Consider the following 14,940-nt stretch of genomic DNA (forward strand, 5'->3'; position numbering starts at 1 on the left):
ATTCAGAGATCTGACTACCTCTGCCTCCCAAGTGCCAGCACTTGGGATTAAAAGTGTACGCCAACACTGCTCAGGTCCTAGGTGACATTCTTGTTTACATCCACCAATAAACAGTGACATCTTGTTAACATCTGTCTATGAATGGTGACACCTTGTTCACAGGTATCTCTGAATGCTAAAATCTTACTAACCATTATCTATTAATAGTGATACTTTACAGTCTATAGATAGTGACATCTTGCTAACAGCTATCTATGAATGGTGACACTTTGTTAACATCTAAGTCATATATACACAGACACAAGTATGCCATGTTTGAGGTGAGCCTTACTAACTGTGGTGGTTTGAAAGAACATGGCCCCAAAAGGCAGTAGCACTATTAGAAGTGTGTCACTATGTGGGCCAGCTTTGAAGTCTTTTCCTCAAGCTTCACTCAGTGTGACAGTCAGTCAACTTCCTGTTGCCTCTAAGTCTAGATGTAGAACTCTCAGCTCCAGGATCACATCTATCTGCCTGCATGTCACCATGCTCTCCATCCTGGTAATGAACTGAACCTTTGAAACTGTAAGCAAGCCACCTCAATTACGTGTCTTTATTTTAGGAGTTGTCATGGTCATGGTATCTCTTTACAGCAATAAAAACCCCTAAGACACTGACCTATTCCAATAGTAGAAGACTACCTGCACTAAGCCCCACTCCTAGTCACTCTGAGGCCCAGATTTGAAACGGACACTAGTCAAGTTCCCACACCTTCACCAAGCAGTCTTTTTCCACCTCTTTGCCACATTAAAAAAGAAGAAAGAAAGAAAGAAAGAAAGAAAAGAAACTGATGCCACGTATTACCATTTCTCAGATTAAAACATTAGTTTCTAACCAGCATATCATAAAATACACTCATCACCCAGATTCCATGCTAATTTACCTAAGTATCCAGTTATAAAAACTAATGCTATCATTAAAATAACTTTAAACATTCCACAATGTATTTGAGGGTTTTCCTCTCGAAAACCACTTTTCATTTGAGAGTTTTCAAAGTTAAAAGTAGCAGTTAGAGTACTTTAAGTTTGCAACTGTCACAATGACCTTGAAAAGTAAATTTACAGCAAACATTTGTAAAAAGGAGAATAGAGGGAAAATGACATTACCACTTCCTGAGATGCATATTGAGGGTCCTCCGGGTTGACTGACCAATAGCAGTAATCAAAACCAAACGCTACAACCTTCTCCCGGGTGTCTCCAGACCTCTCTGGTCGACTGTTCACCTAAAATTAAACACAGCATCCAGTGTCTTTCCTGTCATATCATTGGAATCTGGACAGTGGCCCTTAATTATGCTCTCTGATGATTACAGAGACCTGGACTATCACTATAATGTTTACGACAGTCACAAAAGAAGAGAGGTAACATCTATCTCCATCTCACTAGGAACAAAGAAAGACCCAGGAACTAAATATGACCATGACACAAGCCTGAGTCTGCACACAAACACATGAACTACAGGACAGTGCAGGAGAAACAGGCTCTTTTAAAGGACATCTTCATCACTCGCTCTTCCCGAGGCATTTCTATAGAGGAGACTGACAGCATGAGTAGCACAGCCTCTGGGTGCTGCAGATTTCATCACCTTGGAGCTTTCGCTGGGATCCTTCAGGAATCTACCTTCAGTGACTTGGAAATAGTATTAAATGGAATAACCAGGAATAATATAGCTGCTGAACACAGGGTAGGGCCAAAACGTGGAACTATGCTGAGCCCTGGGTACTGGGTAGAATGGCTGGCATTCTTCACAGACATGCCTAGTCTTGGTATTTAAACTGTGGCACTCAGGAGTTAATGATCTTCCTATGATAAAATGCCTTTTGCATTTTCATCCTCTCCAGAGACAAGAAACTGAAGAATGGACACCTGGTGCACACCCTGAGTTCCTAGTTCGCTGGTATAAAATGGCCAGGATGCTACAAAATCACCAGTCGGTAAGCACGCACAGCTTTGCATGCTGGCTGCTCCACTGTCTTCTGTCAGCTCCAAGTGGGAAAGCATGGCCACAGAGGGTGCTCCTTGAGGAGGAAGCAGCACTAAGAGTGCCCATATCAAGGTTAAGGGGAAAATATACCCAAAACACATTTTAGACAAGAAGAAAGTTAGAAAAGGGGAAGGTAGCTCTGACATTAGCCATTCAAAATCTACAGAAGAACATGGATGTCATAATGAATAGCTTGTTCATAAACAACTGACCTTAGGGAAGCCAACAGCTAAGGAAGTGTGTAGAGGGCAAACTGGAATCTGTCCTTGGGTGCTTGAGAGGTGGCTCGGAGGTTAAGAGCACTGGCAGCCCATCCAGAGGACCTGGGCTTGATTCCCAGCACCCACATGGTGGGTCTTAACCATCTGTATCTCCAGGCCTGGGGGATCTGATACCCTCTTCTGGCCCCTTAGGCCACTAGGTACCTATGTGGTTCATAGACATATATGCAGGCACAACACCCATACACATAAAATAATATTTTTTAAGTTTGCTTTTAAATTTTCCTCTTGGACATACTTTATTCTCTAGACCCAAGAGTGTGAGATCTTACAACAAACTAGCAAGGGCAGTAAGAGAGAAGGCAAGGGATGGAAGGCCCTTTGTTCTCCAGGAGCTCCTGCTTAAACTTTCACAGGACCCCTCCTTTAACAGGAGCTGCTGACAAGAGGAAACAAATCACAGCAGGGAAGTAAGGGGGGGGGGGGTGACCAGAGCTCTGAGGGCTGGGATTTAGATGACCTTCACTCTGCCTCAGCTTCCTCAGCTCTTGGAAAGGCTGGCATTGCATCACAAGCTAACTACAGCATCGATCACGTGATCACCTCCCTGGTTTCTTTCCACTGCTCAAGGACCACAAAAGAAGAACCAGCTCATCTTCTGCATCAGGAAGGATGGAGGAAGTTGACTCTGGAGGGCAGGGTGAGGAGCAGGGAAGGACGTTCCCCGTGTCTGCCCAGTTGAGCTCCAAATTTAAGCAGGGTTGTGGAAAAAGAAATCTGAACAAGACTCGGGCTAGTGACCAACTCCCTTCTGGGATCTGCAGGCTGATGTCTGACACCTGGACCATATTATGGCCAACACAAACCCTGCATTATCAGACAAATACTAAAATTCCCAATAATGACCTGGATAAAGTATTATCAGTTGAGGGGCTCAGGATAAAGTTTAATTGGTGGCCAGGTGAGTTACATAGGCATACAAATTGCCCCCAGCATGAGTTACATAGTCTGGATTTGGTTTCAAAGCAGCTCTTATCAGTTTCCAAAACAGCTGCACTATTCTATTTAACAGCATGGACTACAACGCCACATTTTCTGGACTCTAAGCATAATTCTTTTGTTGTTTATTTACTTTATGATTGGTCTAAGCTTTCCCCACAATCCTTACATCTCCTGCTCTCTAATATATTAAACATATTCACCCCAGAGTCACCTTTAATCATAGATTCGTACCTAAGAAAACAAACACAATTTCAGACTTACCTTCAAATTCCTGATTTTTGCCACTTTGTCCTCAACTTCCACAATAATTCTTCCCCCTTCTTTGGCCTCGCTAAGAAATGAGAACAGAATTCCAATGAGAAGAAATACTTTTTGTTTTCTTTTCTGAGACAGAATCTTAGGTAGCCCAGGCTGCTTAAATCTACTCTCTAGCCAAAAATGACTGAGCTTCTGATCCTCCTGTCTCTTCTTCCTAAATGCTAGAATTACAAACATCTGCTGCCCACTTAACACACACACACACACACACACACACACACACACACACACACACACACACACACCAGAAACAAAAACAGAAAAGACAAAAAGAAATTAGTTTTCTCACTCCTGTCCCTGTTCCAGGAAGTGCAATGCCTGTCTCCATAAATAGCCAAAAGCACGTGAAGACTCCCTTGAGGGCACACTTTCCTGATCAGACACTTTGACTCCGGAAGCACTAACTGTCACCACCATTTATTTCGGTGATAATGTATAAAGCACCATATTGTGTATGGACACTGTAATTTCCCTACCCACCCTACTCTCCTGATACCACTTCATAGCATGTCTTCATTCTGACAGAATTTTAAAGCCTAGAGAAATTGCATAACTCATCCAAGGCCAACCAGCCAGGACCAGTAACTGAGATTTAAGTCCAGATCTGTCTGATCCTTAACTATAGCTTTAAAATAAGGCTTGGAAAATATCTTTGGTCCAGTGCAAGACACAATTTCTCACCGTCTCTGAACCACTGTACAAAGTACTGATGAGAACACTGCAGTCCTCTCTGCTGAAATGTTGGGCGTACTTCTGAAGTTGGAGAAAGCCAAGGTACTAAGAAATCCTCCTACCCTGTCCGTACATGGTAACACTGCTAGCAACTAGCCCACCTTTACATTCACTATAAACTTCTTCTTGCAGTGCTGGGGATTTAAACTTACTCATTTTAATAGGCTTTTTTAATGGCTTATTATGGTGATCCATGCATCTGAAGCCCACTCTTTTCATAACAAAAACCTCTGGCTAGGACAAGATGGCTCATCAACTGAAGGCACTTGGTGTATCTGGAATAAAGTCCTAGATAAAACTTAACTCTAGCTGGGCAGTGGTGACACATGCTTTAATCCCGGCACTTCAGAGGCAGAAGCAGGTGGATCTCTGTGAGTTGATGGCCAGCCTGGGCTACAGAGGTAATTCCAGGACAGCCAGGGCAATACAGAGAAACCCTGTCTTGAAAAAACAAAAAACAAGACAAAACAAACAAAAAGTAACTAGCTAAGTAGCATCTTTGTTAGTTGAACTTAAGTTTCTGTTGTTTCTTTCCCCTTAAGGCTTTACTGTACTTTCTTGTCCACTATACAGAAGACAGTACACGAGAGAGGTATTCTTTTGTGGTGGAGGCGATCAAGCCCATTGTCTTATACATCTAGGCAAGTGCTTTATCACCCAGTCACACACCCCCATGTACAGAGATATTCCCAACTCCCAGGATCATCAGTCCACAAGTAGGTGAAATTTTCCTACCTCCTCTGCTCACCTACAGACATGTTGGCATTAAATTTTAAGAGGGCAGAAAGGACATCAATCTCAAGGAAGAAGCTCGCTTCAGCTGGGTGGCACACACCTTTAATCCTAGCACTCAGGAGGCAGAGGCAGGTAGATTTCTGAGTTCAAGACCAGCCAGAGAGTGTTCCAGGACAGACAGGGCTACACAGAGAAACTCTGTCTCAGAAAACAAACAAAAATCAAAAACAACAACAACAAAAAGAAGCTGGCTTCAAACGGTTCAAACCAGTCCTACTAAGGAAAAGCCCTAAGCAAGGCAAAGCAGTCACTATTACTAGCTGCCAGAGCCCATCAGCAGAATCCATCTTTAGCATCAAAGACTTTGAATAGAAGTAAGTCTACAGGCTGCCTACATCAGAATTAAGAAGAATACAAGAAGGCTGAGTTAATTCAAATGTTTAGAGGAGTAGAGCAGATGATAACCAGCTTCTGGGGGGCAGGGATTTTATGTGTGCTGTAATTTGAAAACCACTGTTCTAGAGGGGAATTTAACCAAGCTACACATTTGTATTTATTTCTTTTTTTAAAACTCAAAAAAGGAACAAACGAGAAGAGGCCAGAAGAACAAAAACGATCACTAAAAATATGATTAACACCTGATTAGACATGAAATGGTAACAGGTGATATGATCAAAGTTCATTATCTACATATGTGCAAATGTCATAATAAAGCCCATTATTTTGTACAACTAAGACATGCTAATAAAATGTATTATAAAAAGATTGACATGGAGACAGGTGGTGTGGGATACACTTTTAACCGCAGCACTCAGGGGGCAGAGGTAGGCAGATCTTTGTGAGTTTGCCACCAGCCTGGTCTACAAAGGGAGTTCCAGGACAGCCAGGGCTACAAAGAAAAACCCTGTCTCAGAAAAAAAAGAGAAAAGATTGACGTGATTATCATTTTAGTCTATTTTATAGATCAAAAACAAAAACCAAAAAGTGAAACAAATTAAGGTACCAAGTGAAAGTAGAGGGCAGTGGGGCAGAGCTCAGTGGGGCAGGTGTTTTCTCCAGTGGCGAATGACTCTGGACAGGCAATGGCAGCATCTCTAACCAACAAACAGAATTTCTGATTATGGGAAACATATGGGTCAAGGGGAGGACTCCAAAATCACTTCTGTGTTATTTCATCCAGCATTTTCTCAAGTCCTATAGAACACAGGAACAATTTTGAGCATCTTGGGAAGGAGCAGTGTGGTTGGTTTAGTGAATCAAATCCTGCTTCTAGAACTTAAGCAAGACCATGTTCTCATTTGGAGAAAAATAATGTAAGCTTGGGCTAGATGGTTCCTTCTCAAGCACAGTTGTCAGTCATGATAACTTACCTGTAAGTTGGGACAGATGACACAGTCAGCAGACTCTCCGTATGCAAAACAGCGTCAATAAGCAGTGGGTACCACCACCATCTCTGCAGAATTCTGTGGGAATTGGAGAATGGTCTAGTCTAAACGTCTTAGCTGAGATCACACTAATTGTTTACAAAACTACTCCTGAATCAGTGACTGTGGATCTGCAGCCTGCTAAAAATCAGCTCACACCTGGAGACCAGGAGGCTTGATGATCTAATCTACCACTTACTCTCAAGCCTCTTCACTGGAGCTGAAAGTAAATAAGTTCCCTGATTGTTTTTCATTTTTGTTGGATGAGATGTGTTATTCTCGGCAACGACTGCAAGTAACAAAGGGTTTCAACATCCTTTTCTTAATCTAATCCATGCTATTTGAAACTCCTGGTTTCCAAGGAACTAAAAAGTTAAGAGTGGTCAATACTGCTATCCTAAGAACCCTAAAAATTAGTTTAGAAAGAATGAAATCTACCAGCAGTTACCTCCTCCTGGATAGCTGCTCCCTGGAAGCCTCCAACCCTGAGTCACCGCGTGTAGTTATGCAAACCCAGATGTTTAAAAACCAATTGTCCTGGCTGTCCTGGAACTTAGGCTGATAGACCGAGCTGGCCTTCAACACAGAGTGGTTCACCTGCCTCTGCCTCCTGAGTGCTGGAATTAAAGGCATTTGCCAACAACACTGGCATGGGTATATCTTCTTATGTCTTCCTCCTATCTCATGGTTCTCATTCTGTCAAAACTTTTCAAAGCAAATGACCTCTACAAGGACAAAACTAACACCCCATGATACTATTTCTGTCATAGGAGACAAAGCCTTTCTTGACCTCTGTGTACTGGACATTGAAGATTTTTTTCTACAATAAATCTCAAGATATGTCATCTGGTATAGAACCACACTCTGCCAATTTTCTCGCCCATCACACCCTGCGTCTGTCTATCCACGCACGTGTCCAAGGCTCCCATCTACACCCTAACAGCCTAAATTTACTTTCTCTTCCTGCTCTTACTTTAGAGAGCTCTGCACTTTCCCCTCCTGTCAGAAAACTCAAAGATCTTTCAGAACAGTTCAGACATCAACCCTTGTGCAAAGCCTTCTTTGACTTCCCGAGTGGGAGAGGATGAAATGTTCAGTTCCACAATGGTTGCCTCAAGGGCTGAGAGGTGTGGAATGAGGCGCAGGCACAAGGAACTGGCACTAAGGAGCAACTTCCCCTTCCCATGTCACAGTTCTGTTCTTAAATCACGTCAGCTGTTGAGCACAGATTGAAATCACATTCTCTCTCTGGGCCTCAATTTCCCTCCCATATCCCGACAATCCTTTTTCCTAAGTCCCCACAGAGGAATCCCATGTATATATGTATATGAACACACCTTTCAGTCCTCTCGGGTCCTCCTGGGTCACCATGAGGAGTGGAGACTGCCCACCTCTTTGCACCTCCTCACGTCATGATGCACGAGAAAGGCCCTACTAAGTGCACCAAGACCGGAGCCAGGGTCCCAAGAAACTCTTGTTGGCAAGATGCCAGGGACGTGTAGACAGGGCAGCGACCTCTGGAGGGAGGCACACAGGAACCGCTATCTACTAGCTTGACGGGAAAGCTCGACTTGAAGCCCTGTCCCTCCAGGCCTTCATGGCTTCTGGACCCTGAGCCCTCAGGGCACTGTGAGTCTGATTTTTCTCCAGGCCAGTCCACCTAGAGAAAGGCGCCTTCTCGCTCTCCTCTCAGTTCACTTGACGCCCCCCCCCCCCCCCGCCCCTGCCAGACTCACCGCTTGCTGAGAGGCCGGACCCTTATGGCCACCTGCACATTCGCCACCCCTCCACCACAGTCCAAGACCCACACAGCGGGTATAAGCAGTGCATAAATTACACACCAATTAGTTCTTCTAGCTACTGATCAACGGGAGCATCTTTATACTTATCTCTTTGGTGAGGGTGTATAAAATATATACTTGAAGATTCTTTTCTAAGTGTGTGTGTGTGTGTGTGTGTGTGTTTGCGTGTGTGTAATAGAGAAGGGGAGAGAATGGGTGCGTACTTGTAGAGGAAGTCTGTAGGGTGGGGTCCCCCCGAGGATATTTTTTACTTATAAAGATTGCGGGCGCACTCCCGGCCGCCCCTTCTGCTTTCCTGTTCTCCGCTGGAACCTCTGGTTCTATAAGTCTATTTATCAATTAAAGCTGTATGTATTATTACAATTTCTGTCTGCATTCATTTTCGCCGATACAGAAGTCAGTTTCCGCCTTCCACCTTGTCGAGGCAGTCTCCAGTTTCTGCTTCTGTGCTGTGTATCCCAGGCTGGCTGTGTCCCTCCACAAGAGCTGAGAGTGCTTACTTGCCCTGACTTCTCACTTGTTCATCAGGCTTTAGCAGCTATCACTTTACCTGCTCTCTCCCTAACCTGTTTCCTATTATTCTGACTTTTGCTGCTTGCTCTTCAAATAGCATTAAACTTTTACCAATAATATGTACTGACACGTTCAATTTTGTTAATCTGCCTGATCATTTCTGGGTCTTTTTCATATACCATTATCCAAACTAATAATGACAATAAAACTCATTTTTTCTCTTATGACTTGTATCTTTTGTGATTGACTCAAAAATCTCAAATCATACATATAACTATTGCCCCGAATTACCTTCTAAATGTTTTATAGTTTCACCTTCAATATGTAAATCTTTTATTAAGCTGTACATGACTATTTCCAGCTACATAAATTAGAACTGCGTCCCATGAACAGCGAGCTCCTATTTGCTGATGCGCACACATACAGACAGCTGCAATTTTAAGGTGTGAAAGTGGAACAAGCGAACCTGAGAAGGAGCTTGACACCTGGAGCCCTGCTTCTGACTGCTGTACTTCCCAGGGCTCTGCTCAGCTACCCTGACAGCTCCCAGAATGCCCTGCCCTCTTTTAGGGTACCCTGTGCCCTGCAATGGCCTTCCTCCCTCCTCCTGGGCTCTGCCGCACATTACGAAGTGTCTGATAACAAGACTATACACTGCCTGGGGGCAAAGTGCCTACAATCAGACATCTAAGGACTGAACCATGGGACAAGTGTTGGCTAAAGTGTCATGAAGTCAGTGGACTGGCCTATGACTCAAAGAGTGGCTATACAGTCACACCGCCTTGGCTAGAAACTAGCTCCACCATTTAAGAACTGCACAGAGCTGCACAAACTGCGTGCCTACCCTAAACTGAATGCACCATAGTGGATAAAATGTAGGACACGGCTTCAGAGAATGTGCTGGGGACTAAATGAGATTATGAAAAGTTTACACCAACTAAGAGCTCAAAACATTATTGTTATTTTCATGGAATTCTGTTTATTACCTTTATTACTCCTTAGTACCAAGTCCTTAGTATTTCAGACACTTCCAATTTTCTGGGGTAAACACTATCCCTCCCAAAAATTGCAATGACAGAGGCCAGGTGGTGGTGGCGCGCGCCTTTAATCCCAGCATTCGGGAGGCAGAGGCAGGTGGATCTCTGTGAGTTCAAGGCCAGCCTGGTTTACAAGAGCTACTGCCAGGACAGGAACCAAATAAACTATGGAGAAACCCTGTCTCGAAAATCAAAAGAAAAAAGAAAAAAAAAAAAGAAAAAAGAGAGAAAGAAAAGAAATTGCAATGACAGTTGCTGCTAAGAGCAGAGGCATTTAGATTCCCTGCACTCTCACAAAGACTACACTGTGTCGAGAGAGCTAAGGGTCCTGCTACCTAGGACTACACGGGACCTGCAACAATAACAAGTAGCACCTCCAATTGCCTTCACTCAAAATGTTCAGATGCTCAAGTATACACCAAAGTGGTAAGCACCAGCCAGCACTTGAAATGCCACTTCTCCTTGCTTAGCCAGTTTTTGAGGGTAAATTAACAGGAGTCCAACAAGCTGACTGGTAATAGTCACATTAAACCTTTTTGCTCTTGAAGTTACCTTCATATTTTAAAAGAATCCAGGGCTGTTTATGAGATGCTGTGACACAGAAAATACACTGTCTCCCCTCCCTAGGAACTAGGTGGTCTGGCCAATCTTATGTCCTACCACTTAGAACTTTAAAGGACGCAATGATGGAGACGCAGAGGGGACTCAAGAGTGCATCACAAAGGTGGTAGTTTCTCCAGTCAGTAGCAAAATTCTAAGCAGACTACTTACAGGATGTGGCCAAGCTACGACCTCAGTCAGACCCCCAGTCTCTCTCCTGGAACACATTTCTCCAGCCTGCTATGACTCTTCCAGTACATGCCCCTCTGCTTACATCAGTCAAAGCCCATTCCTAGCTGACACCCAAGAACCATGAGCAGCAGTGCAATGCCTCGCCCTCAGAGAACACAGGATCAACACGAGACTGTACTGCCACGGCCAGTTACTACCTGGTACTCTGCTATCCCAACCATCAGTTTACTTGCTACAATGACTGGGACAAAGCAGGCAGACAAGAAATGCTTCCTGTATGAACTCCACAACTAGGGAGAATGTTAGGCCACCGTGCAGAAACACCCACTAGCACTCACTTATTGCCAAGAGGGTCCAATTGCCAGGTGGATCTGCACAGCTTAACTCATTCGGGAATTTACAAACTAGGATTCTTTTCACCACCTAATTAGCAAACCTACCTCCCCCGCCCCCCATGTGTATGTATATGTGTGTGGTGCGTTTATTTTTAAGAGAGAAATAAAAAAATTAGCATTCTATTTTACTAGCATTCTCTTCCAGTAAGAAAAGCCTAATTTGGGCCGTGCAGTGGAGGCGCACACCTTTAATCCCAGCACTCGGGAGACAGAGATAGGTGGATCTCTGTGAGTTTGAGGCCAGCCTGGTCTACAAGAGCTAGTTCTAGGACAGGCTCCAAAGCTACAGAGAAACCCTGTCTCCAAAGACAAAAACAAACAAACAAAAACCCTTTTAAGCGTTTTTCAGGTTTGTAGAAAAGTTGTAGTGGAGCACAACCAGTGGGTATGGTCCCAAAGCAATGTCTCCACTTCCTGTTTGTGCCGGCCATTATTCTAGATTCTGGAAAGCTAACACTTGGCTATTTTAATAAATGTACCTTGTAAGTGCTAAAACAGACCTGCAAATGTAGTGGAAGTTACCTGGTGGGGTTTTTTATTGTAACCAGTTCTCATCTGCTGTAGCACAGAGCCTGGCTTGTGCCAACAGGAATACTCCTATCTGGAACAAGTACCAAACATTTGACTGTGAACATTGATTTTGCTCAAGTTATTTTATGGATGTTAGTGAATTTGGAGTAACTTCTATACAAAGTTGTCCTGCTTTATGAGTTATAGCGTATGTTCAACAGACAGGAGATCTTCGAATACTTTCTAATCAGTATTTTGTTTCAAGATGGACTAAGATCCCACCAATTAGGTACATACTGTGTGTGACCAGCCCTGTCAAACATAGGCTAAAAAGTCACCATTGGACTTTTACATCCCATTACATAATAAAAAAAAATCGGAGAGAGGGGGGAGGAGGAGAGGAAGAGGGATACAGAGAAAGAGAGGGGGTGTGAGTGTGGAGCAGTGTCTTCACAGAGGCCAACTCCGCCAAGAGGTCCTGTTCCAGAACTCTTCAATATAAACGCTCCACTCAAAACCCAACGCTACCAACAGGGGTCAGCAGCCTCTGCTCCCATCGCCCAGCAGACTGAACTGAAGACAGAAGGCAAGCACAGCCGGCGGTGGTCCCGAGGGTGCCGAGTTTAAGTGGGACGAGGCGCACTGCCCACTGCCAAGCTGACCGGGGTCGACCGCCGCAGGGGCCCGAGTCCCCCGGCAGTCGCGCAGAGCAGGAACCTACCTTTCCGTCGTGGGCTCCCGGTCACCGGCATGGCGTAACGGAAGAAGCGCGAGTGGCAGCGGCGGCAGAGGCTGCAGCGGCTTCGGCAAGGCACCCGGGTGCACGGGAGCGGGCTGCGCGGAGCCTCTGCGGGGAAGCCCGTCCCTCGGAGCAGACGCTGGGCAGCCGGGGAAGCGTGTTCCTCCGGGACGGACCGGGGAACGGCCAATCCCGGAGCCGAGGGCGGCGCGGCGGACTCCGAGCACGGCTGTCAGCGCTCCAGCCGAGGGGACACCCGCGCCCAAGGAGCCCGAGAGGGCGCGAGGCCGCCGCGGCCCCGACAGCTGCAGCACCGGCCGGAGGTCGCCGGGCAGCGGGACGAGCGCCGCCGACGGGCGAGGGCCTGAGTCCCGGCGTGCGGCGGGGAGGCGTCGGCCCCGGCGGGGAGGGGCGGAAGCGGAGGAGGGGGCGGGGGCGCGGCCGGCCCGCGGACACCCGACGCCGCGCCGCCCGCTGGGGCCCGCAGGCCGCTGCTCCCGCACCCCCGCCGACGCCAAACCATCCCCGCCGCCAGACCCCCCGCCACGTCGGAGAATAACTCACCTGTTTGTCGGGGAAATCGCTCCTGCTCGGCCCTCTGACTGACTCCTCCGGCTCACCGTCTTCCCTCTGGGAGGAAGAGGCGGGACTTCCTGTTTCTCCGTTGAGCTACTTCCGGCGGTTCCCAGGGCGACTGTTCTGGATGGCGTGCAGAGCACCATAACCGAAAAACAGAGATTTTACAACTGCCTGGGTAAAGGCCCAAGTTCTTGTCCTTTTTTTTCCTTGAATAGCCGTCAGCTCGGCGTGTCGAGTTGTTTTCAGCCCTGCAGTAGTTTCCTGAAGTCCCTAAGACATGATCATCAATACAGATCCCAGCTGTAATGGGACCAGGGATCCAGACATGGAAGCAGCTTTATCCCCAACATCATCATGGCCACAGTGGCAACATGGTCATCCAGATCAGTATATCCCCAGCAGTAGTATGACCCTTGGACATCAACATGGTCTCTGGTGACTGACCAGATGCCAGGTTTTCATACAGTTTGGGTGGAGCTGCTGCCTAGGCCATGTCTGGGGCCATGGTCCTGCAGCAGTCAGGGTCTGAATTTATGTCCATGGCTCCTCTTACCACAGACATCACTTCTTATATTTTATTTACATATCTATACGGAGTTGCCTCAAGACTGAATTCCAATCACTAGTGACCTGCTGCTTAGCCTTTTACATTTGAGTAACAACAGATCTCCAAACACCTATTCAACTAAGGAGGGACCAAGCTATCCACACCAAGGAACACTGTCAATGACCTATGTCTAGATTCTTTGGTCATATCACAAAGACAGAACATGAATAACTAAGACAACATGCCTCCTACAAAAATGCAGACATGACTATTCTAACATCTGATGAAAAAGATTTCAAGTCAAAACCAGTCAGAGAGATAAGAAGGACCAATACATATGCATTAAAGGAAAAATCCAAGAAGCTAATACAATTCTAGACATATACACATTGAACACAAGAAAACCTGATTTCATAAAAGAAATACTATTATTCTTAAAACCACAGATTAACCACCAAATAGTGATAGTGGATGACTTAAATATCCCAATAAGTAAGTCTATAGGACAAAAACTGAACAGAGAAAACCTGAAGTTAAATGACATAAAACAAATAGACTAAAGAAACATCTACAGAACATTTTACACCAGTAATAAACAACACATCTACTTCTCAGCAGTCCATGAAACTTTCCATAAACCCAATTGTATATTAGGATGCAAAACTTTACTCAAAATAGAAAAACTGAAATGACGTTTTGTCTTTTATATTACCCCAATGGGATAAGGTTGAATATCAATACCAGTAGATTCTACAAAAAGCATACCAGCTCATAGAGACCAATCAACATACTACCGAATGATAATTGACTCAAGGAAGAAATGGAGAAGGAAGTTTAAAAATTCTATAATTGAATGTAAATGAAAACACAGTATCTAAAAATTTATGGAACATAAATAAGGTAGTCAAAACTGGCAAATTTTAGAGCACTATGTCCCTACTCAAAACTTGGAGAGATGTCAAGTGAAAAACTCAATTAAGTGCTTGAAGGCCTTTGAATATCGACAACAATCAACTCACCCAAACAGTAGATGGGAAGAGATAATCAAACACTAGCTGAAATGAACAAAATAGAAAAAAAAAAGATTTACAAAAAAATCAATGACAAACAGAGCCTGCATAATACATATATATATATATATATATATATATATATATATATATATATATTATAGGACAGGCTGTTTGTATTGGATAGCCAATTAGTGTACTCTTTCATGGGGAAGATTATTTCTCCCAAAATCAGCATTCCTGAGCTATCTGTAGTTCTCTGTGTAGCAATGAGCCTCTCGGGCTTTGCTCACCCATTTTACCATGGATGTTTGCCTTGTTCACATCATGTTTAGACAATCATGCTGAAATTTTATGATTACAACTTCTGACATAACTAGAGGTCACAATCTCATAGCAAACTCCCTTTCCTCTGACTCTTACAATCTTTCTGACCTCTTCTACAATTACTCCTGAACCTGAGGTGTGGGAGTTGTTTTGTTTAAATAATGGTCTACATCCATTCCAAAGAGGAGCTTCCTTGATGAGGGGTGAGGATGACACCTCTCTTTGTTTATAAGG

At 44.7% G+C, this 14,940-nt stretch overlaps 1 protein-coding gene and 1 long non-coding RNA gene across 2 annotated transcripts in view; one reads left to right on the plus strand and one right to left on the minus strand.

Moving 5' to 3' along the window:
* Positions 1–12,965, minus strand: part of LOC142844267 (uncharacterized) — a 38,168-nt gene extending 25,203 nt beyond the window's left edge. The window contains exons 1-5 of the mRNA XM_075962604.1: positions 12,851–12,965; positions 12,226–12,802; positions 6,402–6,494; positions 3,508–3,577; positions 1,146–1,262 (exon numbers count right to left, since the gene is read on the minus strand). Coding sequence (XP_075818719.1) covers positions 1,146–1,262; positions 3,508–3,577; positions 6,402–6,494; positions 12,226–12,802; positions 12,851–12,965 — 972 coding nt within the window. The remainder of the gene's footprint in view (positions 1–1,145; positions 1,263–3,507; positions 3,578–6,401; positions 6,495–12,225; positions 12,803–12,850) is intronic.
* On the plus strand, positions 1,886–3,463 carry LOC142843729 (uncharacterized). The gene is made up of 2 exons (XR_012909684.1): positions 1,886–1,973; positions 2,781–3,463. It is a non-coding gene; the product is annotated as an uncharacterized LOC142843729 (long non-coding RNA).
* Positions 12,966–14,940: the final 1,975 nt, after the last annotated feature.

The sequence above is a fragment of the Microtus pennsylvanicus genome, chromosome 2 (assembly GCF_037038515.1).
Source record: "Microtus pennsylvanicus isolate mMicPen1 chromosome 2, mMicPen1.hap1, whole genome shotgun sequence".
Lineage (NCBI taxonomy): Eukaryota > Metazoa > Chordata > Mammalia > Rodentia > Cricetidae > Microtus > Microtus pennsylvanicus.